At 41.9% G+C, this 21,385-nt stretch overlaps 1 protein-coding gene across 2 annotated transcripts in view; it reads left to right on the forward strand.

Annotated features, from left to right (window-relative positions):
- Positions 1-21,385, forward strand: part of slc4a3 (solute carrier family 4 member 3) — a 60,301-nt gene that overhangs the window by 30,446 nt on the left and 8,470 nt on the right. For both annotated transcript variants that reach the window (XM_080498270.1, XM_080498271.1), the window contains 16 exons: positions 1,931-2,076; positions 3,569-3,749; positions 3,888-4,023; positions 10,258-10,441; positions 11,612-11,717; positions 11,924-12,108; positions 12,723-12,942; positions 13,026-13,241; positions 13,324-13,472; positions 13,556-13,750; positions 13,903-14,094; positions 14,546-14,635; positions 14,722-14,888; positions 15,214-15,467; positions 18,261-18,430; positions 20,280-20,453. In XM_080498270.1, the coding sequence (XP_080354396.1) occupies positions 1,931-2,076; positions 3,569-3,749; positions 3,888-4,023; positions 10,258-10,441; positions 11,612-11,717; positions 11,924-12,108; positions 12,723-12,942; positions 13,026-13,241; positions 13,324-13,472; positions 13,556-13,750; positions 13,903-14,094; positions 14,546-14,635; positions 14,722-14,888; positions 15,214-15,467; positions 18,261-18,430; positions 20,280-20,453 (2,765 nt within the window). The remainder of the gene's footprint in view (positions 1-1,930; positions 2,077-3,568; positions 3,750-3,887; positions 4,024-10,257; positions 10,442-11,611; positions 11,718-11,923; positions 12,109-12,722; positions 12,943-13,025; positions 13,242-13,323; positions 13,473-13,555; positions 13,751-13,902; positions 14,095-14,545; positions 14,636-14,721; positions 14,889-15,213; positions 15,468-18,260; positions 18,431-20,279; positions 20,454-21,385) is intronic.

A 21,385-nucleotide genomic window follows, 5' to 3' on the forward strand; every position in this document is an offset into this window, starting at 1 on the left:
TTGGTTGTTTATCGATTCTCTTATCGCTTCTCATTGTGGGGAAAAAAGGATCTGCAGTTACCTGCTGTATAAACAGCAGAGGATGTGTGAACAGTGTCGCTGCTGCTGGGTTGAGATTCACTCCGGAGCAGATCGAAAATTTGACATTCATTCAAAAATATCGCTTCGGTGTGTGCAAATGTTTCTGCATATTGTTTGTATTTCCTCCCTTTGATTAAATATCCACTTTGCAAGTGTTGCAAGTTGCCTTGTTGTCAGCCATTCTCATGAAATGTAACCAAACTTTGGTGTGTTTGTGCCACTTGGGCGCCATGTTGCCTGCTGGCTGCACTGGTGAATGACATCGCCACGCACGTTGCGTAACTTAGAAAACATGGAGGAAAAAATTGTAAAATTTATGTCGTAGTCACATTTGTAACTGACGATGACTATGTACTAATGGCTGATAACATATAGGCTATTTGAACCAGTTTTGTATTAACATTTTGCCAATAATCTAATGAATTGTTACATTAGGAAGTAGCATTAAAATAAATCCTTTGTAATTACTGCATCCGAAATTGTCATAATACATAAATAGAGCTGCATTTCTTGAAATAAAAGGTTTTCTTGCAGGTTTTGTGCAGTTTGGCTTTCACAAATATGTATGGCAAAGTCGTGATATTCTTTCAGTGAGGTTACATTCAAAGCAGCACTCTTAATTATGACAGAAACATTTTTTGGCTGTACACATCAGCATTCCACAACATTTTTTTGGAGCTCAGTAGGTAGAACAGATTTGTCTTCCAGTCCCAACATTGGAGATTTGATCCCATATCTTTACCCATCCAGGTGTCAAAGATCTCATTTACTCAACGTTACAAGTGAAAACGCATCGTTTTTGTTTCGGGTAAGTTTTGCGTTTATAGGGCAACGTTTTGAAATATCTCACCGATCACCATTGCCAAGTGAACAGACACTGAAAACGCAAACAATATGCAATTAAAAACGTTAACTCTAAAGTTTCCAATGGTGTACTAGGGATGATCGAAGGAATAGCTTTCTATAAGCTGCAACTGAGGAAGAGTTAGGTCGGGGAACAGGACTGGAAATACAATTATCTTAAACATGGAAAAGAATCCTCGAGAGAATAGATTATTAAGAAGGACAGCACAAATCCAATAGGAATCCCATGAAATGAGCTCCAAGATACCTCTTGAATATTGTGCAGCTTTGTTTAGAAGTGACGAGAAGAGCACGATTAAACTTGTAATTCACTTTCTACTTCCTTTTACCAGCAACACTATGACCGTATAAGCAAGTCATCATGGGAACTTGGAAACTCTACTCTCGTTCATGTACTTTGATGGTCAAATGGATTTTACATTTGCTACTATTTAACAAAATGAGTAGTCGCAGACTCAAATCACCACACTCTAAACACATTAGCCATTAGCCTTTTACTTCTCATTTCCCAGCTTCTTTATTCAAATTCAGTGACCACCCATGGTTCCTCCTCTTTTAGACGGCGGAATGGCTGCCAGGTCCCATGACTCATTATCCCAAAAGAATAACATGTGATTTGCAGGTCAAGGAAATTGAAAATGAATTCACTTCTTTTTTTTTTTGATGAAGTAAAAGCAGGTTCTCTGTAAATGTTTCCCATGGCACAACAGCTGTACAATCCCCCCCCCCCCCCCCCCACCCGCGTAACATTTGCCTCTCTGTCACTAGATGCTCTCAGCTGGAAAACCTGAAGAGACACATAAATTTGATTTATTTCTTTCCAACGCAGAACGCACTTTTATAACTTAGAAAGGATGTTGGATTCACACACGGGCCAAAAAAAAAAAAAAAGAGCATTTCAGCGTTTCACTTCTCGCCGCACACATCCCGTCCTCTTGGCTGCATCTGTCTGTTTGACCTTTGGCTTCTTTGTGGGGCTCTGCAGGTCACAGGTTTGAGGACAACCCCGGGGTGCGGCGCCACCTGGTGAAGAAGTCGTCGCGATGCCAGATGACCCGGACCAGCAACAGTTCCACGCCACTGTCGAGCCTGAAGAAGAAGAAGAGGGCGGCTGATAAGAAAACTCATGAGGTTTGTTGGCAGATATTTTATCACGGACGCACTTTCTTTTTTTTTAGGCTATAGAACAAAATAGATGTAGTTTATTAAACCCAGAGGGAAGTTCTTTGTCCATGCATTGGGGAAAAAAGGACTCTTTGAACCTTCTGATTGAAAGACGACTGACCAATCTATCAACTGAGCAACAACCTGTGTTTATATGTTTCAAATATATAGTTTAGACATAGTCAATATCGTCAAACTAAAATTACATCATTTTACACACATTTCCACCTAAAATAACAGAGCTTTGGTAACAATTAGGAACAACATTTTGTCTTTCATCATTAACATTAATTATTAAACTGCCATCATTCATTAACCATTAGGTTTTCCCCTGAACACTGAACAATGCAATTAATATTCTGTAGGTAGTGACTACTATTGATTTTTATATTTAAAAAAATTCCAATACACTAACATGACCTGTGACTCGGGTTGCAACAAAGATAATGCTCATAAATGGTGAAAAAAGCCAGTAAATTACATCATAAGGTTGTGTTTCTAATGTATAAGTGTGATATAATAGGATATCAATGACAAAAACTTTGCTATAACCTAAAAAGCTAAAACAGATTAGGTGCAGCAAACGAGGAGCATAAATAAACAAACAAACAAAACTAATTTCTGAGTCATGCTTGTCTGGACAACTTTCACCACAAGGAATTAAAAGTAGTAAAATGGAAAACTGGATTAAGCAGTCTGAAATTGTATTTTTTCCTTGTTGTGCTATTGGGTCACTTTTTTCCAATTTTGAAAGTGAATTAAAAAAACAAACAACTCCAGCTGCCTGAGAAAAGATGTAGTCACTGGTACTGCCCTATATCACAGTGGTTTTATTAAAGTATCTTTACATGTATTACCATACTCTGTTTAATGTTTGCTCCGAAGTCAAATCTACAGAAATCAAATGAAAAAGTAGGCATTTTTATCACGTAAAAATTAAAGCAAAAATGATGCTTTAATTTTAAAGGTTAGTTTGCCACTAGTTTACCGGTCCAGCCCACTCAGGATGAAGTTGAGCTGAATGTGGCCCCTCAACTAAATCGTGTTTGACACCGTTGGTTTAATGGTTAGTGTGTAGCAAAGGTCTGACTATTTTCCAAGAGTACGTATAAAAGTAACACTTTATTGAAATGAAAGCCATTGCAAGGTTCTGCAACTTTGTAGTACAGGAAATCAAAGCATAATTGACCTTATGAAGTTCACTAAAAAAGACTGGAAAGGTTTGTTTTATGGAGGGGAAAAAAGAAGAAAGAAAAACAAACACTGAGCATGGGAATTGAAGAAGTTGTTTCTCAGACTATGATTGATGTATAATTTTTTTAGGTAGTCATTTCTGAGTAACAGCCCCCCAAACAACCCTCACCTGTTAAAAATATCGCGGTCTTGGACAGCGACGTCCAAAATGTGGCGTAAAGCTTGTGTTTTAGTGATTTAAGCCGGTGTCCTGCCTCGACTGCAGTTGTTTGTGGAGCTGAACGAGCTGATTGTGGAGAAGGACCATGAAATGCGTTGGAAGGAGCTCGCTCGCTGGATCAAGTTCGAAGAGGATGTGGAGGAGGAGACGGACCGCTGGGGGAAACCTCATGTGGCCTCGCTCACCTTCCGCAGCCTGCTGGAGCTTCGACGAACCATCACGCAAGGTGAAATGCCGCTGCATGTGCGGATCCTCACATGGTCACGGTTTATATAGTTACAGCTCAAATAAAAATCTTCAAACTGTTGAGTTTCTCAGGATTAACTGAATGGAGTTCTTTTTGTCTTCCACTTGTCCCCTCTAGGGGCCATCCTGTTGGACCTGGAGCAGAATTCTCTGCCGGGCATCGCCCACCTGGTGGTGGAGACCTTGATCATCTCAGATCAGATCAGAGCGGAGGACAGACCCAGCGTTCTCCGGGCTCTGCTTCTTAAACACAGGTGAACGACCACAAAGTTTGAAAGAGGATCCAATGCACCTTGGATCCCTTTAGGACTTTTCATCAAACATTTGTAAGTTAGACCAACGTTTGCTGAATCAACATACAGATTCTTTTGTATTTTACTAAATACAATTGACTTGATCAAACTTTTCTGTTTAGTCTTCAACATTTGTGTGTACCGTAGACGCATAAGAGTATACCTTTATTCGTGATAAAGCATAGCCTTTGCTTATCAAATACTTGTATCAGTACATGGCAAATAGTTAAAAACTAGTCTTTGTACCGGTATCACTGCAACCCTCATAGGAGCAACCAAACAAGCCAGTCTGAATATTCGCGAGATCTCAGTGAACTCTACCCCACAGAGACTGTGTTTGGTTGCCCGACTGGCCTGGCACCACTCAGGCTTGACAACCCAAGTTGTAGTCCAACTTTGGCCCACCAACTTGTTCAGCTTCTCCTTTTTCAATTCAACGGTCAACCTGTCAATTACAGACAATGGGGATGTAGCTGTATTTACATCCTGACCGTGGTTTTTCAGCATTTAGTAGCATGAAGAATTAAATCTAAGCGTTCCAACTCATTAATCCTCATAGTGCAGGTAAAAAAAAAAGAAGAAAAAAAAGGACAACTCGAGGGGAACTGAGCATGGAATTTCCAAAAAGTGACATTTAACAAGTCTTGGCTCATCAACTACGGTACTTCCCTGGGGTTGACTAACTTGTAAATGTCAAAGCTGTTTTGTGGCTACGCCGAGTCTCAAAGCTTTCTCTGTTACGTTAAAGGTTTTTGATGGTTCATTGTGTCGAGCCGTCCTTGATCTTTGATCTCTGCCTTTGTCCAGACCCTTAACATTTAAACTTGGACCCGTGCCAGGCCCACTTCTGTTTCAGTCTTGTTGCACACCGAGAATGAAAAGAACTGCATAAAAAATATGACCTGGCTCGCTATAGGCCAGACATAAATCGAGCCCGTAAATCCAGATTATTTAATGCCCCCCCCCCCAAAAAAAAAAAAAATGTTTGATGTGTGATGAGATGGACTTTAAAGGGTCGCAGATGAAAGGAGGTAGAGTAAATGTCAAGCCGTTTTGGTGTCTTCCCTGGAAAGGTCGAGAGTTTTTTACCAACGGGGTCAGCTCTTGTCTCCAGCCAAGTAGCTTTTCGGGCTTCTGTGTTAACAGCTTGTTAGACAGACACGGTAGCCATGAAGGTCGATGGTGCTGCTGGAAATTATCGGCTGTGATGTCACACCAGAGGAAGTGTACATGAGTAGATTCCAGAAAGGGTGGGGGGGGGGTTGACCGTCGAGACACAGCAGTTTCCTTTCAGGCTGTCCTCGTTTCAAAACACAACCGCTCTCGTTTCTCCAAATTGGACCCCTCTAAAAGAGTTCACCAACCACCCGAGGCGGTCGTGTTCTTTAGTTACTTTGCATGTTTATGTGACTGAAACTGGAGCTCTCACCGATGTGCCCCGGCTATTGATTGGCACTTGCTTTGACACGCCAGCTAAACTGACCTGACACACATGGCCGATGGAACAGCGCGCCACAGTCCAGTGTTATCGATTTATCAGTTACGTAACAGAAAAAGAAAAGTTACCTGAATGGCAGAACAAATTACCGGATGACAGACAGACCACTTATGTTACAACTAAATTTCGAGTGTCAGCTTTTTTATTTTTCACAAATCCCAGCAGAGAAATAATGAAAAGGCCAATGTCAGTAAGAAAAGAACCATTTATGGGTAACAATGTACGGTCATTTCTGGCTTGTTCGAGTTTCTTTTTATACCAACTGTTATTAGTGAATAATAATTATTGAAGATATCACTTGAATGATGAAGAAAATAATCGAGCGTTTGCAGGACACTGGTGCTACGTGGTGTTGAAAATAAGACAACATGACTAATAAAGCTTTCCTACGTCATCCAGTGAGGATTTTAGCCTCAATCTGCTGTTGAGATTCAAGATGTGGAGGATGTGAAATATATGACTATGTGTGATTTTTTTTTATTACATAAAGATAACATTTAGTCATTTTTTGGGGGACTGACTTCTAAAAATCAACCATTAACATCCATGTGTTCAAATTTTCTATTTCTAAGTCCCTGTTGACACAACTTTTCCAGTGAAAACGCATAATTTTTATGTTTTCGTTTCAGAACGGTTTTGGTTTTCATAGCAATGTTCTTGAAAATGTTTACACGGAAATGGAAGAAACAGGGAAACTAGTGAGCATGTAGGGCCACATGCTTTTGTAATGAAAGTGCACATTGTCAGTGGCTCTGACCACCACCGTCGTGTAAACAGGGCCTTAACGCTTCAGAGTGTGTCCTACATTCATTCATGCAGTGAAATGGGCCTGGATGTCTCAGTTTATCTTTACCGAAAACTCAAAGTTTCATCCTTGACACTTTCTGAGCAATTGTTTGATGGAAAGATGGAACTGCAGAGAAGAGCTTACGTCCTGGCCCTACAGTAAAGCATAGTGCATCATGCTTTGAGATAGGTTTGCTGCCTCTGGTACTTCAGGCATTGAGTGTTTAAAAGCAAGGATGAAATTGAGAGATTACCAAGACAATATAGCTCGACTATTGTCAGTCCAACTGAGAAATTTTGGTTTCAGGTGAAGGTCTCGTGGCCAAAGCCCACATCACATTTGGCAGTTCAAAGCAAAAAGATGGACTGTTAACAGTATAACGTGTTGAGGGATGAGTCCTAACCAGTCTGAAAACCTTCTGCCTGAGTCAAGAATATGCCACTGCAGCAAGATTTCATGCAAAATGAAAAGAGATTGAACGGATCTCTGTGGAATAGTATCAGAACTTAACGGCAGACAGATGCAAGAAAGCGTCTGATTCCAAATGTTTCCTGGAAGTCGTCGCTTCCAAAGCTTCTGCAACCAAATGTTTATGGGTAAAATAAAACATATCGGGTTGTAACGTTTCTGCCAGTGTCCAAGTACACTCATCGGTTGGAAAACAATGAGCTGGTAACGATACGAGCTGGCACGTACATCCTGTAAACACTTGTCAGTTTGGTAGTTCATACGCTCTGGTAATACAAACAGTTGTGTTTTCCCATTCTGTCTTAACAACACACATTGTCACCAGAACTTCAAAGTTAGGCCTCATTTACACGACATGGTTTTCAAGTGAAAACGGAAAACTTTCGCTGCTTCTTTTTGATCTAAATATATATCCTCTGTCTGCATGTTTGCGGTGAGAAAACATCAATTTTTCTGAAATGCTGCTAAAGCCCATGCTCGCCGTGGTTTTAGTAAATAGTTGTTCTGAACATGGGTGACTAGATGGACAATAACAACAATGTTTGCCTCCAAAGTGTCATGACTCCCAGTCCAGACTCACCTGGGACTTGTTGGTTATGTACTTGAGAGTCACCGGATTAGCAATCCAACTTCGTCGTTTGTCCATGTGAATAATAATTTTCATAGCGTAATGTTGTCTGTGCGCATGTTTGTGTGATTTAATTAAAAAAACAAACAACAGCACCTGCTAGTGGCGAAACATGCCAACGAGATCGTTTTTCTGGGTTCCTGCCATTGTTCGTGTAAACGCGAAACTTTTCTGAAATGACAATGCATAAACAATGTATTTACATGAAATGTTGTGTAAACAGCGCCTTACACAAATTAAGTCATTTGAAAAGGAAGCAAATTTAGCAAAAATGCTAATTAGCTGCTATTAAACATATATTAATTGGATGCTAACACACTAAACTGTTATAGACTTGGGGAAAAAATATTGTCTGACAATCAAGAACATCAGCATTTCTTTAGCCCTATGCCCTTTCGCACTTAGATGTTTCAGGTTTAATTTCAACCACTTCGGTAATATAAAAAAAAAAAATTATATTGGCCTTTTCACAGTTTCTGAGCCGGTCACACCCTTCTGCTTGACCTATGACTTTTCCCAGCTTGTTAAAAAAAATGTACAGCAATGTTATAAGACATTTTGTCAACGCTAACCGAAAAGTTCATATCTTTTATGGCGTGATTCGATATAAAGTTCCAGAATAGCGGCAAAACCTTGGAACGGGATCGTTTCATCCACTACTGTTGCCAAGGTCAAGAATTTTTTTGTTTTATCGACACCTGTTTTAGTTATATTTGATGAGCAACGCGGCATATCCTTGTTTCACTGCACGGCGCTCTGCTTTAGGCAGCGATCCAGCGTTCCCATCCATGAAGACAGAATAGTAGAACGAGAACTTGGCCAAGAATAGTAGTGTGGTGACATTTCAGAATGAAATGGATGAGATCTGTAGATCAATGCAAGTGATGAGTTACATTTTGTGCTTTTGTTTTAAACTCTGATGTTCATGTTTTTTTCTTCTTGTTCACATACTCACAAAGCGACACAACAGATGCAGAAAGAAGGAGCAGGCGGGAAGGGGACGCTCTCAGCAGCAGGCCATCGAACATTTGTTCCAGCTTTTCAAATTAATTCCCAGCATGTCACTGGCTGCTTTGACAGCTGGAAAAAAAAAAAAAAAAGAAGAAGAAGAAAAAGCGCTGTCATTACAGTCATCACCTGCACGAGATATCAGATTTATGGCGTGGAAATATACACACCAAAGTCCCCGCACAGCTTATTCTCATAGCTTTGTCGCAGCGCTCCACGGTTCCTTTGGAAGCGTCTCCAGCGCGTCTCGCTTCGGAGTCACACCTCGTTCTTTTGTCTCGCTTTCCAGTCGCGTCCAGTTCGAGCCTCATTGGACTGTGTGGGCTTCATGCATGAGCTGATGTCGGTGAACAGTGATGTAATGAGGGCGCGCTGAAACACTTGGCCAGCGTGGGACATTAGATTCTTGCCTTCAAGTGAAGGCGAAATGTGCTTACGGTCACACAAAAAACTCGTTTTAATGCTTTTTCAATACAAATGTCACACTTTGAAAAGTGTCAACACAGATTTTCTCGTCACTCGGATGGAGTTTCGCTGAAGACTTTTCTCAATTAGCAAGTGACATTGCAGCTGCATGAAGCAATAACCCTCCATACATTAAGAGAATAAAAGATGGATTTAGGGAATTATAACCACAGCCATTCAAGTCATTTTTGCTATCCAAATTGTTCTTGCAAAAACACTCAATTATCTTTTTTTTGTCAATAAAAAGCATGGTGCTGTCATATTATGATGAGAATTTTCACCATTTATACCCTGGAGGTCTTAAAGAAACACTGTCCTCATTAAATTTGCCAATCTGAGTGAAAAAGGTGTGACATGTGGACCTGAATGGTCAAATGTTATGTCCTCTCCATGTAGGGAGCGAGAACCTACCTTAGATGGAGTTTAAGAATCTTTTTCACAAATCCTCAGCTATAGATATGAATTTTGACCAAAAGTAGAGAAGCACCTCCAATATTTTTTATCAATATGGTTGCATGAAACCATTATGGAGAGACTCAGATCAGAACCGCTGTTAGAGAGGAGTCAGTTGGAGTTGTTCGGTCAGCGGGTCTCTACCCGATAGAAGCACTGCTAACTGGAAAGAAGCTTTGGAGGACCTAATGGAGAATTATGTCTTTCAGTTTGTCTGGGAGAGGTGTGGGGTCCCATCAAAAGAGGGCCAGGACAACGTCAGGTCTTCTTTACCCTCCATATTGGAGATGTGATATTGTAGCCAATGTGCAGAAGGATCGATGCTCATACCTGATTTTAGAAACAGGAATATAATCAAAGGAAAGTTGGAAATGGACCAGGTGTATGCCACCACTTCAGCAAACATCACCTGATCAGGCACAAGGCTCCCACACGCCATTGGGAGAAGCCTTGGGTTCTTTTTGGGTTCCATGTGTTGATCCCAGGGATCGAACCACCAACAATCGAATTGCAAGACAACTTGGTTTGCCAACTGAGCCAAACACAATCACAGATAAATTAACCAACCAGCTATGGTTTCTTTTTCTGTCATGTTTTACTGTGAGAACACTCAAATTCAATCTGGAAAAATATGATAATTCATTAACTGCAAAATCTGTGTGAAGTAAAAATTAATCACACTTTTCTTTCATATGTAAGTATTCAATTCAAACACTTTTTTTTGGTCTGAAATCAAAACTAAATTAAGACCTTTGTGCTCTCAGTCTCATGTGTGCAACATGTTGGCTTCCCTCCAGAATAAAGCTTTGAGAGCAAAACTGTCCCGAAACACTAAATACTACAAATACCTTTAAAAATAATGTATGTTTTGGTTTTTTTCCCCCGTAGCCACCCAAGTGATCTGAAGCATCGTTTTCACCGCCACCATTCAACCAGCAGCCTTCACAGCGGCTTCAATCACAACCACGTCATGGACACCAACCAGCCGCTGGTGTCCGAGGAGCAGGAGGAGCACCCGGAGGGGAAGCGGGGTGTCTACGACCCCAAGCAAGACGTGTTTGTCAGCCTGTTTGTACGTATCCTCTCTTCAACCTCTACTTTTTTGTCGCTCACGAGCGTCAGTTCAGCCACCTAAAGAAATCAGTTGTTTGAGACACGAGAGCATGACAACACTTTTTGAAAAAGGTTTGCTTCAACTCTGTCTCCATGGAAACCAGTGAAAATGCAACGTTTTGAAAAAGCGCCAACTCTGTCACCTTGGGAACGGATAAAACCACCACAGTAGTAAATAGTTCTTTTATACACATAAGTAAATGAAAAATAACAAGAATGGCAGCCTCCAGAGTGTCACGACTCCCAGTCCATATTCTCTTGGTAGTTTTATAGTTGAAAGTCACCATAATAACAATCCAACTTTGTCATCTGTCCAGTTGATTGTCTGTTTGCGCTGCATTTGGTACTGTTCATTAGTTTTGTTATCGGCACACATGTGTGATTTCATTACAAAAACGATCAATAGCTCCAACTTGTGGCCAGGCATGTTAACTACACCGCTTCCTTGTAAACACGTCATTTAAAAAAAAAATTCAAACACAAAACCTTTCTAAAACGAAAATATAAAATCAATGCCTGTTCACTTGAAGCACAGTGTAATCGGGGCCTTGGTGGTGAAAGATGCGAGTGACAAAGCAGTTCTGACATGAGTCCACTGAGATAAGTAGAGTCAGCGACCTCAAGGCAGAAAGATAAAAACAACGTTGATTTATCGTTCTCTGTGTTATGGTTTGCATTAAGTTCTAAGAACCACCAGGAAGCACAGTTTTAAGCGTGATTAAGCCAAATTCCTGCTGTAAAGCCAGTGGCTCTCACATTGTCCTTTGAAACACCCGTCATGTAGGTAGCTCTAAAAGTGGGAGGAAGCCAGTCCCTCATATGTGTTAAATTATGCTCTCAGTCAGCCCACAGGTGCTTCCAGTTAAGGCCTCTTGATATGTTAACTGTGAAAGCCTAATGTCCCCCCTTTGCTTAAACTGTTGGCAAATATAAACCAGCCTATTAAAAAAATTGTCCCTGAACATAAAGAACTGGCTGTGTGGCTTGAAATAAATTGCTCAGGGGACATTCAGAAGGCAGCTAGTCTACGTGTCCACTCAAACAAAAGGGTTCCCACAATAATTCCGCACAGTTACGGTGTCACATGAGGCAGAAACGAGGGTGATCTTTGCTCTGTTCTTTCTCCAAGAAATCTCTCCACCCTCTGCCTCCTGAGAGCCTTCCAGCCACAGCCAGATCTCTCAAACTCCTCGCCAAGATCCCCAAAGAGGCTGAAGCCGTCATTGTTTTAGTCGGTAAGCTCGGGCGGGGAGGGCACACGGACCTGCGTGAGGAATTATGTCCGTTTTTACTCCACGTTTGGAAACCAACTGTTAGATTAAGATAATCACAAACTGCTCGTCAAGTATGATTGAATCAAACGAGAAACACGTTACTGTGATGTTTACTTCCGTGCATTCCAACTAGCTTCTTGACGTGTCGTCTTTCTTCTTTGCTTGAGGCTGCGTTGAATTCTTGGAGCAGCCGGCGATGGCCTTCGTCAGGCTGAGCGAGGCCGTCCTCCTGGAGTCGGTGCTCGAGGTCCCCGTTCCCGTTCGCTTCATTTTTGTCCTGCTCGGCCCGAGTCAGGCCAATGTGGACTATCACGAGATCGGACGCTCCTTCTCGACTCTCATGTCGGACAAGGTAAACACTGCACGAGTTAGGGCAACTGCTGGTTAAAGCTGGCCATCTTCCAATCCCACGTTTGGTTTGTTCTATCGTAATTAATTAAAAAATGTTGAAATGTCCTTGGGCAAGAAGCTAACACCAAGTGGCTCTAAATGTTGGGCAGCACCTTTTAATAGCAACTGCCTGTATTGATCTGTGGGTGCATGTGTAAATGAGGGAATGAGTAGATTAAAGTGCTATAAAAGCCTTATAGCTAACAGGCAGCCACTGCAGTGAAGCTGAAACTGGTGGAATGTGTTTGTTCTACGTGTGTCAGGTAAAGAAATCCAGTTCTAAAAGTTGGTTTAAATGAAATATTTAATGTTATTTTTTGACATGTGGGTCCAATCTACAGCGTGCCTGTTTCATACTTTGAAAACATTCATGTAAAATACAATCAAGCATTTGCCATTCATAGAGATACCAGAATATACTGATGTGGAAATTTTTTAAGGCTGTGATACATCTTATTGTTTATTGTTATACCACAATTAACCTTTAGAGATTTATACTGTAGAGGTTAAACATGTAGAGGTCACAGGGATTGGTTTCTAAAATCATCCTGATGCTGACTCTCGGTTTCATTGCAGAACTTCCATGAGGTGGCCTACTTCGCCGATGACAGACAGGACCTCCTGAACGGTATCAATGAGTTCTTGGACTGCAGCATTGTCATTCCACCCTCCGACGTGGAGGGCAAAGACCTCCTGAAGACAGTGGCCGACTTCCAGAAACAGATGCTGCGCAAGAGGAAGGAGAGAGAGTTCAAGAGACACCAGTCCGTGTGTGGGATGGAGCTGGACAACAAAGGTAGTGCTTAGTCTGAAACCCAAAGAGACGACTTTAACCCTAAGCACAACAGATAATGGAGAAAACATTTATTCATGCTGCAGAGGTCAGCCCTGAGGAGGAGGAGGAGGGAGACCAGGAGGTGGACCCATTGAAGCGCTCAGGGATCCCATTCGGAGGCCTCATCCATGACATCCGCCGGCGTTACCCACAATACGTCAGCGACCTAAAAGATGCCGTGGACATGCAGTGCATTGCTGCAGTCATCTTCATTTACTTTGCCGCACTCTCACCCACTATCACCTTCGGAGGCCTGCTGGGTAAAGTGCCAGTAACAGACTGGAGTCCTGTGTGTTTGGTCTGATTCTTGGGAGTCTAACTAAATGTGTTTGTGATACTCAGGAGAGAAGACAGAGGGTATGATGGGAGTGACGGAGCTCATCGTTTCAACCGCAACTCTTGGAGTTATATTCTCGCTGCTGGGTGGGCAACCTCTCCTCATCATCGGCTTCTCTGGACCTTTACTAGTGTTTGAAGAAGCTTACTATAAGGTGCTACAGGGCCTACAGCATACAGCAACTCCTATAGTGGAGTTTAGACTTTTAAAGATGACTAACATGTCTCCCTCACTCAGTTTTGTCAGGCCCACAACTTCGAGTACCTAACGGGTCGAGTGTGGATCGGCTTCTGGCTCATCTTCATCGTGCTGGTGATGGTGGCGGCAGAGGGAAGCTTCCTCGTCCGCTACATCTCACCGTTCACCCAGGAGATTTTTGCCTTCCTCATCTCGCTCATCTTCATCTATGAGACCTTTTCCAAGCTCATCAAGGTGAATACTCCCAATATCTGATGAGTCAATCCATCCATCCATCCATCTTAGATTCAAACCCAGCTCTATCCACAATAGTCTGTCACTGTGGAGATAGCAAAGCAGCAAATAAAAATTCTTCTTCTTTTTTTTTTTTTTGTTTTTGCTTCCAGGTCTTTAGGGAACACCCGCTAATGGCGATCTACCCCACTGATGCCACCCCGTCGGCCGGGATTCGAGATTTTGATGGTCCTGTATTCAACCAGCCCAACACTGCTCTCCTGTCGCTGGTGCTCATGATGGGCACTTTCTTCGTGGCGTTCTTTCTCAGGAAGTTCAGAAACAGTCGCTTTTTAGGTGGCAAGGTAATTCCTCGTTAGAAAGACATGACGCTGCTAACGAGACTTTGAAAGTATTCTGAGAAATGTAAACGGAGTTATTATTCAAATCACGGTGTATACCATTTGTAACCTTGCAAATGTGTTCTATAGATTTCCATTGTTTTAAAGACTTAAAGGTTTTCAAAACGACATTGTTTAATGTTCCTTCTCGACCTGTCTGCAGCCGTGTGCAATGAGGCATGAAAATTTCCAGTCAGCCTCTGGAAGTGTAAAACCATCTGCAGCGATGCAAGTTATGACTTTCTCAGGCATAGTCGATAGAAACGGAGCAGAGACTTTCCAATTCCTCTGAGAAACATTGCCTATGAGCACAGCTAGTGGTCACCGTCTCCACAGGGAATACAATCTGCTGTCAGTCTTGGTGAGGATGTTGTATTTTATTCATATTTACCATTGAGTTTCTCATTATCTCCAGGCCAGAAGGATTATTGGCGACTTTGGTATCCCCATCTCCATCCTGGTGTCTGTCCTGCTGGACTACTCCATCACTGACACTTACACACAGGTAATCATTACAGGAAGTTAATTTTTAAAAGGTAGAAATAAGTAAGACTTTTCTAACCAGATATTTTGGTGTTTATTTCCCTTTAGAAATTAAATGTGCCGTCTGGCTTTTCCGTCACTTCTCCCGAGAAGAGAGGTTGGTTCATCAGTCCATTCGGTGACAAGCAGCCTTTTCCTACCTGGATGATGGGAGCGTCTGTCGTCCCCGCACTTCTTGTCTTCATCCTCATTTTCATGGAAACCCAAATCACTTCGTATGTGAATCACAATGAATCGTGTGTAGGGACGCACCGATACCACCTTTTTTTAAAGTACAAGTACTAACCTTTAGCTACTTGGCGATATTCAGTACCGATGCGAATACTCATTAAATGTCATTACGTCCAGCTCGGGTCTACGCAAACCATATGCAAAAGGATATGCGTTCCCATGAATCTCCTCCGCACAGCATCTGTGATCTTTTTTTGCAGTATTAAACCCGATGACCGATACTCATATCGGTATCGGTGCATCCTCACTGTTTGTACTTTTTAAAAATGAATGAATTCAATATTTACCAATTTTCTCTACATTTCTTAGACTGATAGTGAGTAAGAAGGAGCGCCGCCTGGTTAAAGGTTCGGGTTTCCACCTCGACCTCCTCCTCATCGTCATCCTGGGTGCCTTCTGCCCCCTGTTCGGCCTGCCGTGGTTGACCGCCGCCACCGTGCGCTCCGTCACCCATGTCAACGCCCTCACCGTCATGAGCAAGGCCACGGCTCCCGGCGAGAAGCCCATGATCCAGGAGGTGAAGGAGCAGAGGCTGACGGGGCTTCTCGTGGCCGTGCTCGTTGGTAAGACAAACGCGGTGGGAGGGATGCCGACTGACAGCTGGTCAAACCCCTTCCCTCAACAGCTATTGTCGAGTGATTGCTTAGCAACTGTAGCCAGGCACACGAGCCCGTAAAGCTTTATTTTTGTGCACGTCACAGACTTGTGCAGTTTAACAGTGACAGAAAGGGCCAGCTGGCTCCAGCAAAACCAGAAAACAAGCATCTATTTCTCAAAAAAAAGAAAAGAAAAAAGAAAGTGATCAGTGGTGTTGCAAAGCGAAGCATTCTTAAGCAACCGACTGCAGTGACAGCCAAAATATGTACATAAAGAAATTATTTTGTACTGAAAAACACATGTTTGTATTTTTACAGGATAAATCAGGCTGCTATTCTGTTTCCATATGTTCTCCGTAGTGTTGATGAATCTTTATTGTTACAGCTCTAAATTACTTTACAAGTTGCTATATGCGATTCATCTGTTTGGAGACTCATTTTTACAAAGATTTTTAAACTTGGAAGGTTTACAAAGGTGTTAAACTCCCCATCGTAACTGAGAGTCAAAACTGAATACATTTTTGCATGACAGTGGAAAACCTCTGCAGCTGAACGAAAAAATGTTTGACACCTCTGATCTGAAGTTAAACACTATATCATATGTGCGGCCATCTCTTGCATAAATGCGTGTCGCTCTCTCTCATCGCTCTCTCCCTCTCTTTTTTTTTTTTTTTTTACAAGATTCTCACATCCCCAAAAAATCTTAGAGAACCTTTAAAATGTGGGTTGGTGTTTCATGAGGGTTCATCCAACTCACGGATTGAAGTGTTGGCATCAACTTCCCCCGGCTAGACATTCGAGGCGTGCCTCACTTTGTTTACATCTGTGTGTGAAACTGAAGCCTCATTGTTTCAGCAGCGGTTTAATGTTAAAAGGTAACTGTGTACAACAGGGGAGGCAACTGTAAATACAGCAGGGGGATGAGACTGAGATAAACGTTTATTGGTGTGATGGAGGTCTTCTTTTTCAACAACTTAGCAGTTTTGAAGCACTTTACAGACACACACACACACGCACACACACTCAGAACCAGCGATTGAACCACCAACCTGGAGACTAAACAGCAGCCCTCTCCACCACAGTCACCGCAGTTTGTGTGACTCCGACGTCAAACAAGGTGAAACAATAGATGCAAAACTTGTGCGAAACATTTGAATCAAACGTTTTGAAGCAGTGATTGTCAGCTGCCTGAATGCGAAATACCAACAGAAGGTGGTGATAACGTCTCGTAATGTGAGCCGAAGATGTGTCACGTCATAAGAAAAGACCCATTTGCCTACCAGTGGTGACATGTAGCGATGATGCAGTATATTAGATATAATTTGTATCACTTAGGTGATAAAGGAGGATGAAAACCTTGGTGTTTGGAAATTGCATCGAGTTACTTTTTCTAATTTCATGTTCGTGCAAAAAAAAATTAAGAACATTTTGAAAATGCAGCTAATTAATCTTTATTAAAATAACCTTATTAGTTACCCACTTTAAATAATTATGAAAATGTTTTCTTTTATTGCTTTTTAAGTATCTGAGGTTCAGAGTACATCATATTGGAACATTTGATCTCTGTTTTTGTCATTATGGGATGATGGTCATAAAAGCAGAGCCACTACTTTGAAAAACAACTTTTCATAATTTCCATGTTGTATTTATAGTTATCGAAAGTACCCACTATTAATAAAAAAAACACACCCAAAGAAATTGAATAGGAGGAGCTGTACAATACATTCAAACTACAATTACATGAAAATCAATGATTTCCTCAAATATCCACAAATACATGAAATATTGAAGCCAATCTGACTTGATAAAATTTGATCTTAGATCGAAAAGTTAGAAAAGTTAAGTGAGAGATAAAGAAAAGTATTGTCTGACTTCTTAAACAATCACATTAAAATCTTTTAGTCTTCAAAGGTGGAGAACGTGCCACGTCCCGACATTTCCAGAAGTGGAGCTGGTGAATTAGACATGGCTGCCTCGGCTGCACACGACGCTTCAGATACCGACACCAGTATGTGGCACGAGATGGTCGAGAAGAATTTTAACTGCAGTGCAGCTATTAGCATGTGTTTCGACGCCGCAGGGTTTGTTTACATATAAATTCATACATATTCTTTGTCCTCACACGGCATTAATTATGGTGTTGGCATTTGGAGGCAAAGTGGAGGTTATTAGAGTCAACGCGGCGCTGCGAGAGTGTCAGGCGCGCAGCTCCTGCATGTCTAGACATTGGCGAGGCATGACTCAGCCACAGTTTAAAATCATTTCACATTATGTTTACAAATTGCCTCCAAAATAATCTGGAACAGGCCTTTTTTTTTTTTTTTTTTTTTTCCCCCTCACAAAATAAAGAAAAATTCCAAACGTGGCGTCTTTGACATGGCGTTGTTGTTGACTGATGATCTCTGGCCAGCTGTACGCCTTGTTTTGATTAAGGTAGCGCTCCCAGAGCGGGTTTGATCCCACCTTGGTTACTCAGTCATAATGAGTCATCGTAATTGTCAAGCTTTTGTTTGATGGAGAAGCAGTTGGATTAAGAAGAAGACTCTTTGCATTCGTGCGGGACGACGTGTCGGCCAGGTCATCTGCACGTTTTGGAGTGAACTCTGCTGCTCTCCAGAGCTGCTCCCCCGTCCAATGAATAATTTTCCCCACAGTTGCAAATTATAGTGCATACATACAGTGTTTTGTTTCTTTTTTGTTTCTTTTTTTTTTTTTTTTTAAATAACATGATGTGAAATATCTGTATTCTCTCCCATCAAGGCATGTCCATAGTGATGACCGACGTGCTCCGCCTCATCCCGCTCGCCGTCCTCTTCGGCATCTTCCTGTACATGGGGGTCACCTCGCTGACTGGCATCCAGCTCTACGAGCGCATCACGCTCATGGTGACGCCCGCCAAGCACCACCCCGACCACATCTACGTCACCAAGGTAAGACGCGGCCTCGCGAACTATTATCAGTGGTGGAGGGCGGCAGCCAAACCCAGCGGAGCGGCGGCTGCAGCCAGAAACCAAACTGCGTCCGTCCGTCCTGAGATTCAACCAGTCGAGACAGAAATAACAAGACGCAGTGACAGAGGAGGAACATAAATAATGACAACTTCTTGTAAAAGTCGTGTGCACAGGCATTCCGGTTTGGCATCGAGACGTCGGTCTGCCTGCCGCCGCCGACAGTTTCCATCCCATCATCAGACTGAAGCGGAGTTAATGCATCATAAACATTACAGAGATCGTTGAAACACTCAATTGGTTTACTATGGACATATAGTTCTTTAATTCTGAGCTTTGACATCTTCTTTTCATTGTTTGTCAGGGCAAAACTGTGTTTTCTCAACATTCTGGGGTATTTGAGTGACTAGCAGTATCACTTTTTATTTCATATTGATTTGTTCCAGACATATCAAGATACACAAAATGCGTGTGTGTTCACGGGGAAAGTTCACAATTTAGTATTGTGTTGTAGTATTATTGACTCTGATGAGCTTAATGATAATAATAATAACAATTTGTGAATCTCAAAGTGCTAAAAACAGCAATATAAAGCAAAAAGAACAAGATGAAACAGTTAAAACTGCAATAAAAATCAATAAGAAAAGATCACTTTTTGAAAGCCTCAGCAGTCTGTGGAGCCCTCAGATGATCTGGAAGTAAATTCCATAGGCGGGGAGATATAACCAAAAACAACATGACCCCACCTACAGTTTGCTCTCTCTTACTCTGAGCTGTTTTCACTCTGAATGTTCACCCTGATTGACCCACATGCTGTCGTGTCACAGAATCCTCCTCAAAAGTACGAGAAGAGAGAGAGACTCCGTACCGTCAGAATCCACGGTGTTAAGCATGAGATTCGTGGTTGTTATCCTCTAATCCAGGGATCTGGAGGCACACGTGGCTCTTCAGCCCCTCTGTAGCAGCAACCTGAAACTTTCCAAACATTCTGACGAGATAATTTGTTTGCAGAAATGTTCTATTTTCCTGGTTACAAACGGCTGAAATTGCCAAAATCAATAAAAACTGTCAAAAAAAAAAAGTTAAATATGCTAAAACAATTTTAACCACTATAAAATGGCTATACAGTAAAGCTAAAATGGTTAAAATAGCCAAGTTGCATAAAATGACTCAGATAATCAAAATTGCTGAAGTGGGAAAAAATACATGAAAAGGAGAGGGAAAAATAGATAATATGGACTACAAAAAACTTTTGAGTCTATCAAAATTGATGCGTTCATGCAGATCAATCCATAATTATGAATAAGTGTAATTAATCTGCAGCGCAAAACAACTCAAAAGCCCAAGTACACAGATCGCTTGGAGTGGTGGTCAGCTCATTCGCCAGCTCATGACAAGCTGCACTGCTGGTTTGAAAATATCTCACCACTCCTGCAACCGTCTTTCCATGTGAGAGACTGTTCTCAGTTGCAGGCAACTTATTGTAAATACAATGCAGTCAGCTCTCCTCTTAAATTCTTGTTTTTTGTTCCTCATTACAAACAAAGAAAATTTTGTGGAAAATCATGAAAACAGCTCTTTTGGTGACTAAGGTTGCAGATCTAATCCCATCAGTTTGTTTATATAGTGTACACGTGAAAACTTTGTCTTTCTCGTCAGTTCCCCACTAATTACTAGATGTGGGAGTTTCCACTAGATGGAGCCAGAAACATGTGTTATTTTCTCCACGCTGTCCTTCAGTGTGAGTTTAAAATCCTCTGCCTTGTTGCTGATGGTCTCTCTCTCTCTCTCTCTCTCTGCTGTGGGTGCCCTTCGCTCGCCCTCCTCACAGGTGAAGACATGGCGCATGAACATGTTCACCATCATCCAGCTGCTGTGCATCGTGGCGCTCTGGGTGGTGAAGTCCACCGTGGCCTCGCTGGCGTTCCCCTTCGTCCTCATCATGACGGTGCCTCTGCGCCGCCTCATCCTCTCCCGGATGTTCACCGAACGCGAGCTGCAAGCGGTAGGTGTTCCCGGGATGGGGTGTAGGTTTTGTTTTGATATCTTTTTTTATGTCCGTCTACTGCCAACACGTCTGAAAGCAGGTCGTAAAATCAAATCCCGATCACCAAACAAGCGTCTCCTCTTTCCCAGACAAATCTTTCTCAAATAGTCCTTGCTCTTTGGTTTCATGTTTTCCTTTTTAAGATCCTCTGAAAACCTGACATGTCATCGCCGTCAGTTAGAAAAAAAAACAACCTAACCACTATACGCACTATGTTCATCCAAAGGTCTCCGAAAAACCCACAGCTCTACAGAATTACCTCAAACAACCTTAAAAATGAGGTAAATATCGAGAATTACCACACGACGCTCGTGAGGTTAGCCTCCTCACCCCTCCTGGCCTGCCCTTATATGAACTGTGTGATAAATCTATCCTGTTGACGTTCTTCAAGCCATCATTTTCGGACCAAAAAAATTTACATTCATCATCATAAACGGCCGTTCTGGTTCTGGTTTGTCTCAAGTCCACCCGGCCGTGAAGTAATACCATTGAACAGGAAACTCAATTATTCAGCATTTTCTTCTTCCTGTTTTATCTTTTTTTTTTTCAATAATAAACTGAGTTTAAGTTCACATGGGAGAAGCAGATGAATTACAGCAAATCATGCATCGCTTCTCTGCAGCGGATTTCATCTTTTGCTTCAGACTTTGTCCTAAAAATAACCTGAAGAGGGAAGAGTCAGACCATAATTGGGTCGGAGGAGAAAACGTGGCTTTGTTTCTAGACGGTATAGTCAGGGAACACGAAGCAACTCCCTTTTGTCATCAGTTTCAAGGAAATCCTTCATAAAAGGGGCTCCATGACTGAGCATTGGTGAAATGTGGAGGATACACATATTATGCAGTTATGTTTTACAGAAGCAGTATCTCTGACGTTCAGGGACATCCAGC

Source organism: Blennius ocellaris, assembly GCF_963422515.1.
Source record: "Blennius ocellaris genome assembly, chromosome: 6".
Taxonomy (NCBI): Eukaryota; Metazoa; Chordata; class Actinopteri; order Blenniiformes; family Blenniidae; genus Blennius; species Blennius ocellaris.